At 45.2% G+C, this 19,323-nt stretch overlaps 1 protein-coding gene across 1 annotated transcript in view; it reads right to left on the minus strand.

Annotated features, from left to right (window-relative positions):
- LOC126526451 (E3 ubiquitin-protein ligase ZNF598-like) overlaps positions 1–19,323 on the minus strand; it is a 41,169-nt gene that overhangs the window by 4,627 nt on the left and 17,219 nt on the right. Inside the window, exons 4-5 of the mRNA XM_050174364.3 lie at positions 13,756–13,973; positions 3,520–3,613 (exon numbers count right to left, since the gene is read on the minus strand). Coding sequence (XP_050030321.2) covers positions 3,520–3,613; positions 13,756–13,973 — 312 coding nt within the window. The remainder of the gene's footprint in view (positions 1–3,519; positions 3,614–13,755; positions 13,974–19,323) is intronic.

Here is a 19,323-nt window from a genome sequence, read left to right on the forward strand (position 1 = left end):
GGCAATTAAGCGAGGGAACTGCCACACAATGACTGTTGTGAAAAAACACACGATCATATCGCTACGAGAGTATGGTCAGCCTCTATTTAAGATGCAAGGGATGGAGATTTGGTGCTATTTGGAGACCGTACCTCTGCTTCTTAAGCTTCACCGCGATACTTCACGTATGCTTCACGCGTAACATCGTTGTGCTGAGGCGAAGCTGCCTTTCAGGAAGCGGCATTATGCAATGCACCATGCTTCCTAAGCCAATTGCGAGGATTAGAGGCATAGTTGGTGCCATTACAGACAGCGGAGAATTATTTCAATGAAAAACACAGCACCTAATGGCAAGAACCTTAATAGCGAATGTTGAAGCAGCTAAGTCTTGCGTTGCCACGGTGGTGGCTACGGCTGCCAGTGGATCTGCGTGCGAGAGCGCTGGTTAGAGGCGGCGAGATAATCAAAACGGCGGTGTTGGCTTTGATTAATGCCGTTTCAGGCCTGCGGGCACGACAAAGAGTCCGGAAAATTGGACAGCAAAGGTTCTTGCGTCTAAAATTACAGACATTCTTATACATTGACTCTATGGGGCATGTGGTGGTGCATCGAAGCTGTCTGCATTATCGGGCATTTCCCAAAAATCGGGCGTCCGGAATATCGGGCATACAGAAAATCGGTTGTTGACTGCACACAGGCAACTCCTCCAGCCGACGTGGCAGTGTCAAAGACGATTCATTACAATTCATCTCTTTTACTCGAGCCAGCAGCAGGGCGACTTTCGTTCCATTTCAATAAAATGACAGCTAATTTTTCCTGATAGAAGCACAAATTCCATCAGTTTTCCCTGAGTTTTTCACCCCCGGCCGCGGCGGCCGCATTTCGATGGGGGCGAAATGCGAAAACACCCGTGTTCTTAGATTTAGGTGCACGTTAAAGAACCCCAGGTGGTCGAAATTTCCGAAGTCCTCCACTACGGCGTGCCTTATAATCAGAAAGTGGTTTTGGCACGTAAAACCCCCTAATGTGTATGAGTTTTTCCAGACTATTCAATATCCCTGAGAATTCCTGGTTTTCCTCGTTGGTAGACACCCTGAGTTTCTGGTTTAATGGGCAAACTTGGCATGGAGCGTCACATAACGAAATGTGCACACGACATGCACAGAGCCGCTACTAGGCTTCAGGCGACACACTCAACCAGAAGTTCATGGCGAGTCCGTCAGTGTCACATCAACTAGGAATACAAACGAGACTGGCGTTTCAGAGTGCAAGAACCGGGAAAGCGTAACAAAGAAGAACATATCAATTACGTATTACTGTATTAGAAAATATTGAATACCGTATTTACTCGCATAATGATCGCACCCCTGAATTTTGTCATCAAAATTGTATTTTTTTTATTTCCCGTGTAATGACCGCACCCCGAACTTGCTGCAGCGATATGTCGTGTGCCAAGTCTAGCTAATAATGATCGCGCTTACCATCTGTTGAATGCTACGCGAACGACTCTTCAAGACAAACCAAGCGGTCTGCACGCACCAAACATTCTTAAGCAGATGGCCCCATTTCATTCCTTTCATCACTTCTATGACAAAAAAAAAAAAAAGAAACTACAACCACACTTGCTTTTATTATGTGCAGGCTTTATAATGGTTGTGGTCAACAACAACAACAAAAAAGGCGCCTTTCGATTCTTCTCGTCTGCACTCGTGGGCACGCAACAAACCGCAAGCAGCAACGATAGCAGGCACGTTTACACTGATAGGTTAGAAGTGTACCCTATTCATACGCCGACGCTTGTAACACAGCTAATATATTCGCCCACCCTTAGCGGAAACGTGCCATATTAGGATAGTAGTGAAGACAAATTCCGCAGTTTCCGCAGCATGCCCGCCATGTGTTTCTATGTCAGTGGCAGCTAAGCGGGCCCATCTGTTTCGGTCCCCTGAAAGTGGACATGGCTACGTTATTGCCACAAACTTGCCGATATTAACGACATTATTCCTTACAGATACGAAAGAAACTGTTTCAATGCACGTAATGTACTCACGAGAAGAAAAAAGATCGCGTTCGGTGCGTTCGGCTTGCTCCGCCGGCCACCATATTTGTTTTCGTGTCCCGCACTACATACAGTGGCAGCCACCTAATTGTTGAGCTGTTGTCATCCCGCAGCAAACGCAAAATGAAAAAAAAAATTTTTTTTCTTTCGGGAAATTTAACCCGCGTAATGATCACACCCCTGAAATAGCGCCAATTTTTTTTTTTTTACAAAAAAGTGCGATCATTATGCGAGTAAATATGGTACTCACACAAGCCAATTTTTTTCCTCTCCCTAATTCTGAGCAGATTAATCAATAGGAATATAGGGATCAATAGTTTTATGAAATAGAAAAGGACACTATGCTACTAAATGGAGAGGTGACATGCACTGCAATATTACAGGTACGATGGCTCGCAGAGTGTTGGGAATTCGCAAAAATCATGATAATTATGTGTCCTTGCGGGAACCAGCAAGTACGTCAATACGGAGTCTCTGGAACGATTGAATATTGAGGGACCGCTGGTATACATTATCCCTGCGTAGTTTAACAATTTCTTGTCCGTACTTTTTTTTTTAATGAAGCGGAAATTTTATGTTATGTGCATATCTATACGACAAAGGATGGTAAGAAATTCTCGCTAGAGTTACTGGCAATGAACTGATAGTTGTGTTTCCTCCTGAACTGCCACAAACTGATGTGTTGTAAGCAGCATGTGGTTCTTCAGGCATTCTCAATTCATAAACATAACAGAGTGAAGTTTGGACTCAGATTATTATTGTGATAGCAATTACATGGACGCTCAAGGCAAATTTCCACAGGCGTTGCCGTCGCCCCAATGTTCCATCAAAAGTCCAAGTCCTATAAGGTTGTGGCGGCACACCATATGCCGCAGGTGCAAGCGAAAGTTTGCAAAGGTGAGCCGAGAAGGATGGCGATACAGTGTGTGTGTCTTCTTGTGCTTGCTAGGGACAAATGTGGGGAGGGTGAGTGCATTATGTGCTTGTTAATTCAGTTATGAGCGAATGTTTACAGCAGTTTATGCAGCTGATAAAATGACTAACCTTATTTTGTATAGCTGTCTAATGATTTGCTACCGCCATCAATGCTTTGCCTTTTGGACAAAAAAATGACTTTTGTGATGACTATTTTTGTAACCATCCAAGGCAGGTGCCATGCATTATGCAGCGGGCTCCAAAGACACAGCACAGAGGCCTAACCTCGGCTTAGTGCCACTCAAACATTTGTGAAATGTCAGGGACAGTCACTTCTAATTGCCAGCACAAAGTCGACAAATTACGTAATTTGGCATTGCCGACATTCACGTTTGTGAAAATATCTTTGTTGGTTGTTTTTCTGGATGTTGGATATTTGCTGCAGAAAACTAAGACTCCCACAGGAATCATTGGCCCAACAAAGTTTCGGTGCCTGGCTGTACATTGACCAGAGTTCCAGAGCTCGCCGAAAATACATGCCAGTGCACCAGGATGCCAAAGTATACCTGCTCGTGTCTGGCGGTGGGCCTCTCCCTGACCGCGGTTGTCGCAGTGGGCGTCGTCCGTGGCTCCCAGAGTCATCGTGGTAGCTGCTGGATGCTGCACGCCAGGCCATAACAAGGTAATGTTAAAGGGACACAAAAGAGAAACATTAAATCACTTTATATTGATAAAATGTTCACCATGGAAGTAATATTCAGAGCGTTAAATACGGACAAGAAAAAGTAGATGACAAAAGTACTCACTGAACTAAAATTATTTGAAAGAAAAAAAATGAAAGAACATATTTACATACACAAATCAGTCAAATGGTAGCAGCACATGTGCAAAAGAAAGCTGATGATCTCTTTCCAGCTAGACAATCAAAGTCTTTATCGAGTAGTGTATACAAGGGCAGCTTATGCAATGGACTCATAGTTTCATATGGTAGGCGTTGGATATCTCTCTGGTATGCCGATGTATGTCCATACTTAATGATCGCCTACTTGAGAGGAGGCAAACAGCCGCACAATAAATTACTCTTTCAGAACTCTACTTTTGTTTATTTTGCGGTAAAATATTGGTCACTAAAGAGAAAAAGAAGGTCAAAGTTTCATTTTTAGAATTTGGTGCCGAAACCCCAGGCCCAGTATGCCACAAATTTTCAAAGTCTCTTTTCTCATTTGGGCCATTGTGGCTTGGTAAAAGTTCCCGAGAACTTCCCGAGCTATGCCTTTGACTCTTTTAGAACACAATCTACAGTCCTGCCAAACCAATAAGGATTTATTTATGCTTGAGCAGACGCGGTCAAAATTCATCACACGACGGCAAGCTGGTGCGGGAACTACCACCTGCTTTTCGTTCTTGTATCTTTTAAGGCAGCGTCTTCTTGCAGTAAAAGTGACTTTTTGGTATTGTAGAAAGATTTACTAAAATAGTTTGTCTCCATAGACCATTTTATCAGCGGGGAGGAAACATAGCCTAGAGCCAGCGCGCCGCGCCTCTCTTCTCCTCGCAATGGTATGTGCAGATTTCCATTTCTCCCAGTGGCAGCTTGGCACAGTAATGGTGTCACTGTGAATTGGTGCAATTCTAACATGTCCCGTCCGTGATTCCTGCAATGTCAGATGATGCAAGGTTGACGGGCTACCACTGCGCTATATTTGACAGCAAAAATAACTTTCAGAAGTGAATGTGAAGTGCATCTTCAGCAGCAGCAGCTCTGTGGAGTTCACCGTTGTAGTTGCGTACAAACATCGGCTTTGGATTGCCAGCATAAACACAACAGTGTTGATGCCATCACCTCTGTTGCGTGTATGTTCAGAAAATTTTGTTTCCAATGAGCGCATGGCAATGGACTGGGCACCCATGATCAAACTGGGATGTGAATGAAAGGTGCATATTCGAATCGGTCAGCTAGTGCCAGTGGACAAAGTCAACCATTTTACGGGCATGCACATTAAAGTTAATCTGTCCAAATGTGTTCGAATATAATCATGCTTGGCAACCAACGTTCTGGTGGAAGTTGACCGGGGAAGTATTGCGAGAACAGTACATGCCGACAAAGGAAACGAAGGTGTGTTCTTTTTCATTCTGTAACCAAAGCTATGCCTACTGTGTGTTGACTGCCCATAGTTCACGTGGGCTCTGTTACGCTTCCGAATCATGCCGCCGCACATCGCGCGCTGTGTTACTTCTGGAGATAAAGTTGCCATTGGAGAGAGTAGCTTGTTTTTCAGCTCTCTCAAGTTGGTGATGTGCCCTTGCACAGGCACCACTCGAGACCTAAGAGTGTGCATACTCTTTCAATGTGTCGCGTGCATCTGGTTGATTGTGGCATATTCGCCGCCACTGTCACCACGTTGTTTTATCGAGTATGTTTCCTCGGAGTTCAGCTAGTTACCTGGATTTGGATGTACACTGGTGTGGCACACCACATGGTACACCACATGGCACACAGAAACACCTCTGATTGTTGTCACCTGAGTGATAATTTATTAGAGTTCAAGGCTAGATATACAATAATAGCACATTGCATGTATTGCTAATGTTCTGTCTTGACTCGCCTCCTATTTTCATGGCAGGCAGTGCTGTAGCAATGCCTCTAGGCCTGTTGCCATTCGATATTGCGACTATGTTGAAGCTCCAAGTTTAGTAATGACATGCTAAGGAGTTTCCCAATCGCAAGAACTTGAGACCTCTCAGAAAAATGCGAAAACCACCTGTCAACAGCATGTTCGCTGTGCACCCACCAGTGGGATCCCACATACCAGCATGGCACCAGACGATAGACAGTGCTGTGATCGCAAAATGGCGGCATCCTCGATAAGACGGTCTATGGTGTCTCATTATTCGCCCCCGATTCGTAAGGGTGGATATTAACGGACTGTGTTTAAAACTGCCTGCTAGACATGCCCTTTTGGTAGCACATGTGCCCTGTAAACACATTATCCGAGTACAGGGTGTCTACCAAGCAGGTTTTCCCTGAGCGCTTTTGCAAAATTCACTGAGTGACATAGAACCTTGTTTTATGTCAAGGCAGGCTGACACCATGTTGCCCAATGCTATCACTCTCCAGTAAGCATGCTAAAAAAATAAACAAAGCGACTTAATTCAGGGAGAAATATTTATTTTATTAAAAAAAAAATCCGAAGGGAGAGGTTTATTCACTGTGCACTTTACTAATTAGTAAAGTGCACAGCAAATAAAATATATTTGAATAAAATAGTAAAACTCATTGCAAATGGAATTGAACATTATCAATATGAATAAAAAAGAAATGCATGCAGAAATAAATATTTTCCAATATCCCCTTCAGTCACGAATTGATTGACTGTCGATACATGCGTGAAACATAGCTGTTGCTTGAGACTCCACTGAAAGCAAAAGAATGTCTCTGAGCATATTATGATGAGTCATTATAATTACAGAGTAACTAAATATTTGAGTACTGTAAAGTCAGACATGCTACGTTTCTTCATAAAAAGGATTAAATCCCCTGCTCGAATTACACGCACAAGTCATTCATTGGCCTCAAGCATTTCAAGAAAGAATATATACAGTCGAACCCAACTATATCGAACCCGTTTACATCGAATTATTCCATATATCGAACAATTTCTGGACACAGTATAGTTACAATGAGTATATATAGCAAAAATTACACTTACATCGAACAAAACTACCGTATTTACTCGCATAATAGGCGCACTATTTTTTCAGAAAATCCGGCGCGAAGTTCGGGGTGCGCCTATTACGCGGGGTAAAATTTACGAAATTTTTTCAACTCGCATTCCCGCGCTTTAAATTTTAACATATGTCAGGAATATGGCTACTCTCACATAATTCACCAATAAATCCAGCATAAAAGGGAAAATAAAAGCTACCTACTTACCTTTTAATGAACAGGCGAGAGACGTTGACTGAACACACACGTAAAATTTATTAAGACTATTCAGAGTCCGAGTCCGAGAGAACATCCTCATCACCGCCGGGTGGAGATTCGTCTTCCTTGTCTGAGCTCCACAGCATGTCGTCTTCGCTTGCATCCAGTGCATTGGAGATCCCAGTCTTCTTGAAACTTTTCCTGACGACGTCATCCGAGATCTCCCGCCAAGCTTCCACGATCCATTCGCACAGCATTTCCATAGGCGGCCTCTTAATTTTGCCACCGGGGGTTAGTTGACGCTGTCCTCCAGCCATCCAATAGGTGTAAAGCCTTCGAACGTTGTCCTTAAAAGGTTTATTTAGGGAAACGTCCAAAGGTTGCAGCACGGAAGTGAGGCCTCCCGGAATCACGGCAATATCCGTACGCACCTCTGACAACTTCTCTCGGACACGTTCTACAAGGTGCCCGCGAAAACTGTCTAAAACGAGCATGGCCGGATACAACAGGCCGCCCGGCCGCCGGCCCCAGACGGTCTTGACCCAGTCCACCATCAATTCCGCGGACATCCAACCTTTCTCTTGGACCCTCACGTGTATGTCTCGAGGGAAATTTCCCTTTGGGAGCGTCTTTCTCTTAAAAATAACATAAGGCGGCAGTTTGCGTCCATCCGCAGTCACTGCCAACATGACAGTACACCTTTGTTTTTCAGCGCCAGATGTTCGAATAAGCACACTCCGTGCACCTTTTTCCTCTACTGTTGTATTTCTTGGCATGTCGAAACAGAGAGGAGTCTGATCTGCATTACCTATTTGTGACAAAATGAAGTTTTTTTGCTGCCGGAGCCGTATGACGAAACGGTGGAAATCGAGTACCTTGTCCTCGTATGCTGAGGGCAAGCGCTGGCACAACGTTGTGCGCCTCCTCAAGGTAAGTCCGCGGCGTCGCATGAAGCGCGTTGTCCATCCGGAGCTTGCTTTGAAGTCTTTCGCTTCGATGCCCTGCGCTCGGGCAATTCTGCGTGCCTCCGTCTGCACTATGTCGAGAGACACTGCACAACCGTCCTGTCGAAGGCCCCGTATGTGTTGAACTAGTTGATCTTCCACTTGCGGATACTTCCCCGACTTTGCACCGCGGAAGGCCCGTCGCGACTTCTTTGTGGCCTGAAGTTTTTCTTGCTGACCTCGCCAGTAGCGAATGCTTGTCTCTCCGACACTGAAATGCCTGCTTGCAGCACGGTTCCCATGCTCGAGTGCATACTGCACAGCTTTCAGTTTGAATGCAGCCGTGTAGCTGCCGTACTTGCCCATAGCGGAACACGCGACCACACGAACTGCACGCCGTTTGTAAAATGGCGAGATGCGGCGATTTGTCTTTTCTTTGCCTGTGTCGGCATGTGTAGAGCATTGATGGCGATGGCACTGTCGCTTGTGTCGAGTCGCCCGGCCTCCGAGAGTCGCCCAGCTTTCCGAGCTGCCTAAGCGAAGGTAGCGAAAAGCTTATATCCGCGCGGCGGTTTGGAGAGGAGGGGGGTGTTATCGATAGTTGATGTAAGAATTATTTTTCGCTCGTTGATGCGTTTTTTTTTTCTTTTTACGGACGCGTTAAGTCCTCGTGCTCGCTGGCTACGCGGCGGTTCGGGGAGGGGGGTGTCGGTAGTTAATGGAAGAGCTAGTTTTCGCGATGTTCCATGTGCTGTGGGCCCTCAGCAGCTGCGACGGCAGCAACACTAATGAGACTAGTAGTCCAGCAAATGCGTTGATAAGCTTGGGTTGTGAAATGTGCTTGCGTTTCTTTTTTTCACCCGAGATGGAGGGGGCAGGAGGGCGTCGGCTTGCAATAGTGTAAATGCGGTACTGACCACAGTGCCAAGTTCGGGGTGCGCCTATTATGCGCGGAAATAAAAAAATCAAATTTTCCGCGACCAAACTGGGGGTGCGCCTATTATGCGAGTGCGCCTATTATGCGAGTAAATACGGTAGTAGCGACTCCCGATATATCGAACGTCAAGCGGCGGAAAGTGCCCCCGGAAGTTGGCTTTCCCTCGCAGTGATGGGAAAACCCGGCGGCGTGGCTCCATCCAACCGCTCTCCCTACGTGACCGCGCTACCTCGGAGCCGCCGACACCCCCCTACAAAAAATGATCCTGGCCCGCCCGCCCGCAGCGCTTGCTCAGACAGCCAATCAGAGGCTCTTGTGCCCTCGTCATGCAAGATGGCGAAAGCAGCGAAAGTGCGAGTTGTCTCGCGGCTTATCTGATTCATTGTGTGCGCCTTCTCCCGCAGTGTTGCCGTGATGAAGCGGCAGAATTCGCCTTTCATCGTGGAGCTCGAAATCATAAATCGGGTCGAACGCGGTGACAAGTCGGATGTCCCCGCAACGTACAAGATTCCGAGGTGCACTCTCGGCACGATCTTGAAGGGGGAAATTAGGGCTAAAGCGGCCTAACTCGCGACCCGGTGCCCGTAGTTACGCCCGTGGCGCCCGACGCGTACGCACGGCCGTGTACGAGTGCTTCATCCAAAATAGCTTCAGCCGTACCGACTTCCGCATGCTCGGTGATGACTGTAAATTCTGATTAATGCGACGAAGCCGTTGCCGTTGTTACCGAAGTTTGGAGCGAGCTGTCAGAATTTCTGGAAGCTGTTGACGAATCAACGGTGGACAAGTTTGTGAGCGCAAATGATGGTGTCGCGACCACGGGAGAGCCCGGAAACGAAGACTACATTGCTGACATCATGCCGAGCACAAGTGAAAATGGGCACAACGAGGAAAGCAACGACCGTCTTTGGCCCACATCCTCCGAAGTGATTGGTGCGCTCGCACTAGTCCGGTGCTTCTGCGCGAATGCGGAATGTTGCGGCCTCAGCTGCTCCGACTCCTTAAGGGGGGAGGAGGGGATCAGAATTAACTTTTTTGTTTCTTGACAGAAAGGGCTGAAATTTGGCACACACACTGCACATTGCAATAAAGAGACAATTCTAAAATTTCATTAGGATATCTTAATTAGTTTTTGTTTTATAAGAATTTATAAGTTCCTTGCTTGTGGAAAGCCTGGCACAGTAACAAAACATGATAGGGAGCTGGAAATACTTTGCATGTTTGCCCAGATGTCTAATCTACATCAAGACAGTGTTCGATTTTTTTTTTAGAGCGCTAATAATTTTTTGCTCAACATAACATGCACATGACTGTGCTTCACTGCATGGAGCCATGTAGTAATTGTGAAATAATTAAATAATGGAAAGATAAAGAAACATTTCAAGACTGTCTTTAAATACAGCACAGCTTGTGGATCACAGCAAAACAAACTGGACCAAAATCAGTCAAGCCATTGTTGTGCTACGCTTTCCACGAGCGAGGTGATTGACAAAAAAAATGCAATTGAGAAAACTGGCTGCAAAGTTTGCAAAGTTTTAAAAGCACTGCAAATTTATTAAAAAGCATCAGGGCTGTAATATTTTGAATCATTGCTGTCAGGCATCTTCTTACACCTTTGCCTCTTTATTTGGTGGGCTTTGGATGCCTTCTTCAGGCGTTCTTTATCCTTTTCTTGCGCCGTTTGGAGTAGTGCATGACCACCATTTTCACTGCCAGGCCGAGCCTGGTATCGTAGTGTACACCCACAGAACGCTGTTGGCATCTTGGGCACAGAGCTTTAGCGATCAAAGAGTTCATCGCGGAAACAGGCATAATAATGATCTCGCAGTCACAAGGGGCCTAAATTTGTTCTTGGCATTGCTGCTTCCGCTCAGTCGCTGACACTGCGCGAAGGGAGTCGCGAACGCTGCATGCCTGCGCTTCTGCAGTCACCGCTGACACAAAACACGGCTCGAGGTGCGTCTGAATCGTGCGACGATTCGTCTGGTGAGCCTTGAGTCACCATACAGTATGCAGCTCGTCGACGGTCGGGGCTCACTCGCAGGCTGCGCGTCCCTGTCGCACGATGCATTGGAAACGCACACCGTCTCTGCCGGCGATGGAGACCTTCGACCCGCGTCGCCTCCAACAACGCGATCTCGGTTGCTGAGTCGCGCGGCCATACGCACAGGTGCAAGAGCCTCCATTGGCACGTCTTCCGGTGGCTTAGTTATCAGTATCGATGTCACAGGGCGATTGTCGGCTTCGCTGCTGGAATAGCACGGTGCAAGATAACGCGGCACGTTATCCGCGTGTTCAGTCGGGTTCTCCGCTTCTCCCGCTGGCCGCCGTCCTTTTCTCGCCGTAGGAGGCTTGCGCTTCCGTTTTCCGAAGGCATGCTTCATTTAAAAGTTCTTTTCGAACGAGCGACGATCCATCACTGACCTGGGAGCTTTCATAAATCCGAATTCTGCGAGTGTCAAGCGAAGAACGACGCCGGCGTGGTTTTCAAAGCAGACAACTGCCGTCCGCTGTGGTTGCCAGCTTGCCTGCTGCTGCAGCAGCAACCAATGGCGAGACGCCTTTCAGTACGGCAACCAATCGGAGGCCCGCTTTCATCGCAGGGCCCGTGTGACCGCCTTTAGCAGACCCGCGCTTCTTTTGTGTTTGTGCGTTTGTTACAAGATGGCGATGACCGAAAAATTCGGAAACGGAATGGCGAAACGTCGAGCGTTCGAACGATACCAAGATGGCGGCGTTCGGTGGCGGGAAAGACGAGTTAGGGCTCCGCGAACTGCGGTGATTTTACGCGATTTAAAGCTGTTTTCTCGCCCTACGCACTGATAAATTAATTTTTTTCGGGCACTTTTAGTGCGTTTTCAGTCAAACCATATTGATACAATGTAGATTAGGCATTGCAGATACCGAAACGCGTCGTTGCCAAAAATCGATCTTTTTTGCGATTTTCGCGATCTGATCCCCGCGTCCCCCCTTAAACAAAGTGGAAAAGTGCGTGCCTTGCACGCAGCGAAATTGCCCAAGCAGAAGAAAATGCAGGACTATTTCATGCGAAACTAAGCTAGTTTCATCAATAAAGTGATTTTATGAATGGTATGTGCTTTTATGACATCCAATTATTTAGCAGGCTTATATCGAATTATGCTCTATATCGAACTGATAGGCGTTTTTTGGCGAGTTCGATATAGCCGGGTTCGACTGTATATACTTCGAGGTTGCTACTGACATGCTCCACGTCAAATGTTGCGTAAAACACGGTAGTGCCTTCACCAAAGCAGTACTTTGTAACGATACATATCACTCGGAAGTAAAATGGAAGTAATTTAGGTTATCAGAATGTTCAATTTACCCTAAGCTTAATGTTTGTGCTCTATTCCTTACTACCATTGCACAGAAATGGCAAAAATAGGCCACACCCACCAATGTGGACGACATGACTGAAGGGGATGTGAGGCATTTCTCTCAACTAATAGCAAGCTCATTGGTATGAGGTTCGAACTTTGTCACAAGTGAGATTCTCTCTCATCATCTGGTGGGTCAACCTCAACTGTCCTGACGTACTCTCAGCCCGCACACAATGCCTCAGTGTTGCATTTCACTGCTTTAAAGAGTTTATTTTGGTTTGGATGAGGGACACCTGTCATCTCGGTGTCAGCCAACACTGTTTTTTTGAGCTCAAGCTACGTGAAAGAAGCGGCGGCATGCTTCCTTTTCTGTTCATTCCTCAATGCATAGGTCCTTTCTGTTCTGGTCCTCCTTCCACCGTGCGTTCGTCCCATGGACCACTTGAAGGATCATCTTGGTCAGTTTTACAGTCAACGTCCGATTTTTCGGACTACATAGAGGCCGCAAAAATGTCTGAAAAATCGGGCAGTTCAAAAAAATGAATCCGTGCCTTTTACTGCTCTTTAGGGCTCAAAACACCACAGGCACGTCCGACAAGGCCTGCCAGTATGCTTATTAGGCATATCGGTGCTCGTACTGTGACATGAGATGGCAGGCTGACGCGTGTATAATTGAGGAATACGTACTGTGTCCCGTGGGAATTGCCCCTTCTCAAGCTTGTTATGCTTCACCGCAATACTTTTGCGCATGCTTCACCGCGTAACATTGGTACATAGAGGCGAAGCTGACTTTCGGAACTGGGCATTATGCAACTCGTCGTGCTTTCCAAACTTCGAAGCCAATTGCGAGGACCGCGGAGTCTGTGCCAATGCTAACAGCGGCGAATTCTTTCACTGAAAAACACGGCGCTGAACGGCAAAAAGCTTAATAGCGAACGTCGAAGCACCTAGCGTTTGACGCGGTAGTGGCTACGGCTGCCAATGGATCTGCGTGCGAGAGCGCCGGTTCCAGGCGGTGAGGTAATCAAAACGGTGGCAGTGGTGTCTCTGATTAATGCCGTTTCGGACCTGCGGTCACGGCAAAATGCCCGGAAAGTCTGACGGTGAAGCGTTCTTGCGTACGAAATTTGAGACGTTCTTATACGTTGACTTTGTGGGGTACGTGGTGGTTTTACGAAGCCGTCCAAATTATCAGGCATTCCGAAAGTCGGTCATTGACTGTACACTAAAAACTCCTCCAGCCGACGACACGGCATCAAAATACGATTCGTTTCGATCTCTCTGTTACTCGAACCAGCACTACCACGACTTTCCTTCGCTTTCAATAATATTACAGCTAATTTTCCCTGATAGAAGCACGAATTCCCTGAGTTTTCCTTGAGTATTTCCAGACTATTCAAAATCCCTGAGAATTCCCGGTTTTCCCGGTTGGTAGACACCTTGGAGTAGCTGCTGCTCACCTCCTGCCTGGCCCATGGGCCTCATGAATCACTGAGCCATTGGCAGTGGCCCCTTGAGGCCATCAGGTGTTTCACTTCAAAACTGAACCAGATCTATGATTGATGGAGTACTGACGGGAAATTTCTTTTATAGACTGTGTTCTAGGGGATACAATACATACTATAAGCTCAAAAAAAAAAGCAAGTGGGACTCACAGTGGGAGTTGGCCCTCGGTGTGACAGCAAACTCGAGGTCAAGGGTGCGTGCCTGCTTGGCCTGGGCCTTGGTGAGCGACCGGTTGTGCTGCTGGGCGCGGTGAGCCTTGAGGTCGATCTCGCTGCGGAAGGCGGCCGTGAACGTCTCGTTGCGGCAGTCGCCCTCCTCGCACAGGAAGTGTTCTTCTCGGAAGTGCGCCCGCAGGTATTCGTAGTTGCTGAAAATCACGATAAAAAGGTCACTCAGGCATACCACAAACAGAGCACTGAGAGAGGAACCAGTAAGTTTCACTTGTGCCACACGTACAACATTATTGCCATTAAAGGGGCCCTGAAACACTTGCTAACTAATCATGGAATGGCCTCATTATCAAAGAGCGTTGTCTAATGAATCTCCTGCTATAAAATTTTTAGGACGGAGGTGTTTTGTGTCAGGATCCACAATCAACTTCCTGTAACAGATGTGACGTCGGCACAAATACATAAAACATGCTATCTCTTGACAGGATGGCGCTGCTATCTAGGAGTGGTGAAGCAAAGTCAGGGCTGGGCAAAGATAATTTGCAACTGTATCGTGATACGATACAGGTACAAGATACTACTGCAATTATTGTACTGGAACAATATTTTCCATTTATTTATTAAGATACTTTGACACATTCACAAATTTCTTATCATAGATGATGTAGCAGCAGATACGCATTCACAAAAATGTTTGCTTGGAAATTTCATAACTTCGACCAACCTTGTTTCATTTGAATAAAATGTCAGTTACTCTCTCAAACTTCTTGTCTTTCTTGCTCGAAAAATATTTTCATCCCAAAACAATGTGTGAAGCTTGCAGGGCGTCGGAACAAGATGTTTTTCATTCTGGTTTTAGTTTTGTTCCACTGAAAGAAGTTCCATTCCAGTGCTGCTCCAGAAAAATAAAATGATCCGTAACAGTTCATAACGGTTTTTGTTTGAATGCAAAGTATTAATTTTTCTGAATAAGTGGATTATGAGTTCTGAGATCACGCTCAGTGCCTTGAGTCAAGGCCCTGAGCAAGCTTTCTGAAGCAGCACGTCATCGAGTATACTTGCCGAAAAGCGAGATCGCTGTTCCAATAAAACCAACATAAACTAACATAAACGAACTACAACACTTCGGTAACAAAGCGTTGTATCCATAGAAAACGAAACAATAAGTTCTGCATGCAGGCCCTGGGTACCCCAAGCCTTGACGGCCTTCCACAACAACAGATGATGACCGTGTCGAGAGTTCATGGTATGATTTGTGGAAATCGTCGTTTAACTGTTCTGGAAGTTGCTGACGAAGTAAGCATTGGTGTAGGATCATGCCATCGAATTTTGAGTGACAAACTTGGGATGCATCATATGTCAGTGCAAAATTCATGCCGCGTTTGTTGACTGACAATCAGAAACAAACATGTGTTGAAATCAGCCAGGACCTGCTTGCCACTGCCAAAGACAATGAAAACTTTCATAAGAACATCATAACAGGCAATGAGACGTGAGTTTATGGCTATGATATTGAAACGAAGGTGCAGTTGTCGCAGTGGGTGGGCAAAGGACAGTGTTTCCATTTCTGATCGTTCTCTTTTTCGCTATTCTTTATCTGCACACCTACATTGTGACAACCCTGCTTAATCATTTCATGTATCTCTCCTACCTAGCCATTTCCTTTTCTTTTTACATGTGTCATGATGACTGAAGTTTCGTTTGCTTTTCTTCGTGTTTTTTTCCCTTCTTTTTATTCCTTTTCAATATTTCTTTTATGTTTATATTTTGCTGCTACTGTACAACACTCTTTTTCTTCTTCTGTTAAGTTACTTCTGTTTTTGTTATTTCATTCTGTTATATTTCATTTCACATTTACAATTTGTCGCTAATACTGTATAATGCTGCACGTTGAATTCTGTTTTCTTTGTTTACATATTGTCGCCTACTCCCTTCCGCAATGCCTCGGTGATTGAAGGTATTGAAGATAAATAACTAAAAAAGGGTCTCCTCGTCCAAAAGGAAAGCACGCATGAGTCGGTCAAAGACCAAGGTGACATTGCTTGTGTTTTTTTACTGCAAAGCCATTGTGCATCAGGAATTTGTACCATGTGATCGGATGGTAAACAAGGAAGTCTTAGAGGGAATTCTAGTGCATTTGAGGGATGCAGAACTGCGGGAAAGCCAGACTTGTAGGTTGCATCACGACAATGTGGCGGCTCATGTGTCGCTCGATGTCCGCAGCTATCCAGCAAAACATTACACTCCCATTGTGTCCCACCCACCAAGTATTCTCTGGACCTAGCCCCAGCAGACTTGTTCCTGTTTCCAAAACTGAAAACCACATTGAAAGGACGTCGTTTCCAAACCATCGAGGAGGTTCAGGGTAATGTACCCTATGTGACATCCCAAAAAATGCGTTCCAGAAGGCTTTCCGAAAATTGAAAAACACGATGGGATCATTGTATTTATTGCCAGTAGAGGGGACTGCTTTGAGGGGGACAGTGCTTAACACTTTCATGACTGCATCTATTCCAATCGATAACATGCTATCGATGGTTACTAATTCAAATTTTGCTGCTCTCTGAGTGCTTCAGGACAGCTAGCGCCATCTAATGCGTTAAAAAGAAGCATTTTATCAGTCTTATTTTTTTGCTTCTATTTTCTACCATGCAGGGATTTTTAAACCGGCATCGTAGTTGGGATGACGATTGTTCATATTTTTGAAGATGGTGCCGACATTGCGCGCCGCTGCATTGCGGAAATGGCAAATTTCAACAAATTCCGATGCATCTGGGCTCAAATTTCCGGATGATGGTAGCAGCACTGATTTGTAAGACAACTTCAATTCAACTTTAGTACGGACAGCGAAAGTGCATCAAACCACCCCAGAACGTCAACAAGCACCCACCAGTCATTTTCGCTTTCTTCTTGGATCATCGCTGCCGTGCATTGATCTAAGTATATCCGGCATGTTCTAAAGGTCACAGTTCTTATCTGCAGGGTGCCAACCTTGTTCGGGTGGGACCAAACAACAAAATTAACAGCCGGTGGCCACGCAGAAAGTGGAGTTTTGTGCACGAAGATGGCCAGGAGTGGACCTTGGCATTGCACTCCAGAGTGCCGTGTGGCGGTTCACTAGGGCTAATGTTTTCCTATGCATCTAAAAAAATTTTGTGAATACAGTACTTACATTTACAGGATTATCACATATGGTCCTTGTGTTCAAAATGTACGTATCAAATTTTTTTCTATGTTCATTTTGTGCAAAGTAGCATTGATGGTTTTATGTATCTTTCTTGTGTTTGTTACTGTTGTTTTGTTTTAATAATTCTTTTCATACTGTAATTAATAACTATGTTGTTTGAAACTACTACCATTAGAAAGATAATTGCTTCCTCTACAATTTGACACCATACACTTTACCATCAACCATTTTCTGTAGCAGGAAAAAAATATTTCCTAGACCACCTGAATAGTACCGATTTTCCTGCAGTCAGGAAAGTGTGAAGATGTACAATAAGCAATAAAGATGTCATAGCAAAAGTTCAGTTTCTTGTTGAACACACCTCAATATTTACTCGATTCTAACATGCACCTTATTATTCTACAAAACTAGGCCGAAGATTGCCTGCACAGTGCAAACGAATATCAAACCAAAACAGCGTTCGTGGCGTTCATATGCTTTAGCGCATAACACAATTGTAATGCGGTGAAGCTGACTTTAGGAGAGTGGCCACCATTGTGCAATGCACATTTTTCTTGCTAAAGAATTGGGTGCACATTAGATTTCTACTTTGTTTGGGAGCTTTAATGTAATTACGAAGTCAGTTTTCTACTTTGGACACATAAAGTGGGTGCGTGTTTGATTAGGGGGCATGCTAGACTGCGGAAAATGCAGTCAATGTCCGATTTTTTTGACTCCCTAGAGGCCGCGAAAACAGCCGCAGAATCGGGCAGTCTGAAAAAAAAATTTATGCATGCCTTCTACTGCCCCCAAGAAATCGCCACAGGTACATCTGAAATACCTCTGAAGGCCTGTCAGTACAATTATCAGGGGTATCGGTGCTCATACTGTGATAGGAGATGGCAGGTGCACGTGATGCACGTATAGTACGAAATACATACCGCGTCCCGTGCCAGTTGCCCCTTTCGACTCTTGGTATGTTTCACCGCAATACTTCGCATATGCTTCGCCGCGTAACACTGCTGTATTTAGGCAAGGCTGACTTTAAGGAACCAGCATTATGGAACGCACTGTGCATTTCAAGCTTTGAAGCCATTGGCGAGGATTACAAAGATGAAGTCGGCAAAATTGCCAACAGCGGTGAATTGTTTCTATGAAGAACACAGCACCAAACAGCAAGAAGCTTGACAGCGAACGTCAAAGTAGCTAGGCCTAGCGTTGCCTTGGTGGTGACTACGGCTGCCAGAGGATCTGTGTGTGACAGTGCCAGTTCGAGGCGGCGAGATAATAAAAATGGTGGCAGTGGTGGCTTTGATTAATGCTGTTTCAGACCTGCGGTCATGGCAAGAAGTCCCCAAAATCGGACGGCGAAGGTTTTTTTTTTTTTGCACCTGAAATTTCAGACATTCTTACATTGGCTCTATGGCGTATGTGGCGGTGCCGCAAAGGCGTCTGAATTATCGGGCATGTCCGAAAAATTGGTCGTTGACTATACTGCGAAATGAATTGGTGATGTGTTTTGGCATTTTATATGCGTCTTGTCTAATTCAACCCGCTGAATAATTCGATAAATTTTATCGGTCCCATCAGGGTCAAATCAACACAAGTCAATGATACTATAGTACAGAGTAGTACAGAGTTAAACCTCGATATAACGAAATTATTGATGTAACAAAGTATTTAATTTTTTATAACTTCGTGTTCATAAAACACCATGTATATTGAACCTCAATATAATGATGGGATTGCACACGATTTCAATATAACGAAATTTCATCCCCATTGCAAAGGAATACTGAGACAATAAATGGCAACTTCTGCAGATGCAGATGGTAATTACATGCAGCTGCTAGCGAACGCACCTCTCAAATCATGCACCGCACCACCGAGAGCGACCACCAAAACAGAGCAGCATGTTCCCTATAATGTCTAAGTGCGACAAGATCCTATCACACCCCATGTGCTATATGCTTTGGGTGCGAGTGAAAACATGAGAGTGAGCCACACGGTGTCTACCAAGTTGACATTTACAAATTCCCCGAGTTTTCCGTGTTTTCCCTCAGTGTCGTTGCAACATTCCTTGAGTGATATAGATGTTTGTTTTATGCCAAGGCGGGCTGAAAAAATGTCACCCCATGTTATCACACTCTAGTATCTAAAAAATTAAAAAGAAGAACCGACTTAATCCAGTTTAAATAGTAAGGAGCAGTGTTTATTTTATTAAAAAAGAAAGACAGAAGGAAGAGGTTAGTAAAATGCACAGCAACTCAAATATCATTGAAAAAAAAAAGGTAAAGCCCATTGCAAATCGAACCGTATATTTTCAAATAGGAAAAAAGAGACGCATACAGAGCATACAGAAGCAAATATTTTCGAATGTG

The sequence above is a fragment of the Dermacentor andersoni genome, chromosome 8 (genome assembly GCF_023375885.2).
Source record: "Dermacentor andersoni chromosome 8, qqDerAnde1_hic_scaffold, whole genome shotgun sequence".
NCBI lineage: Eukaryota > Metazoa > Arthropoda > Arachnida > Ixodida > Ixodidae > Dermacentor > Dermacentor andersoni.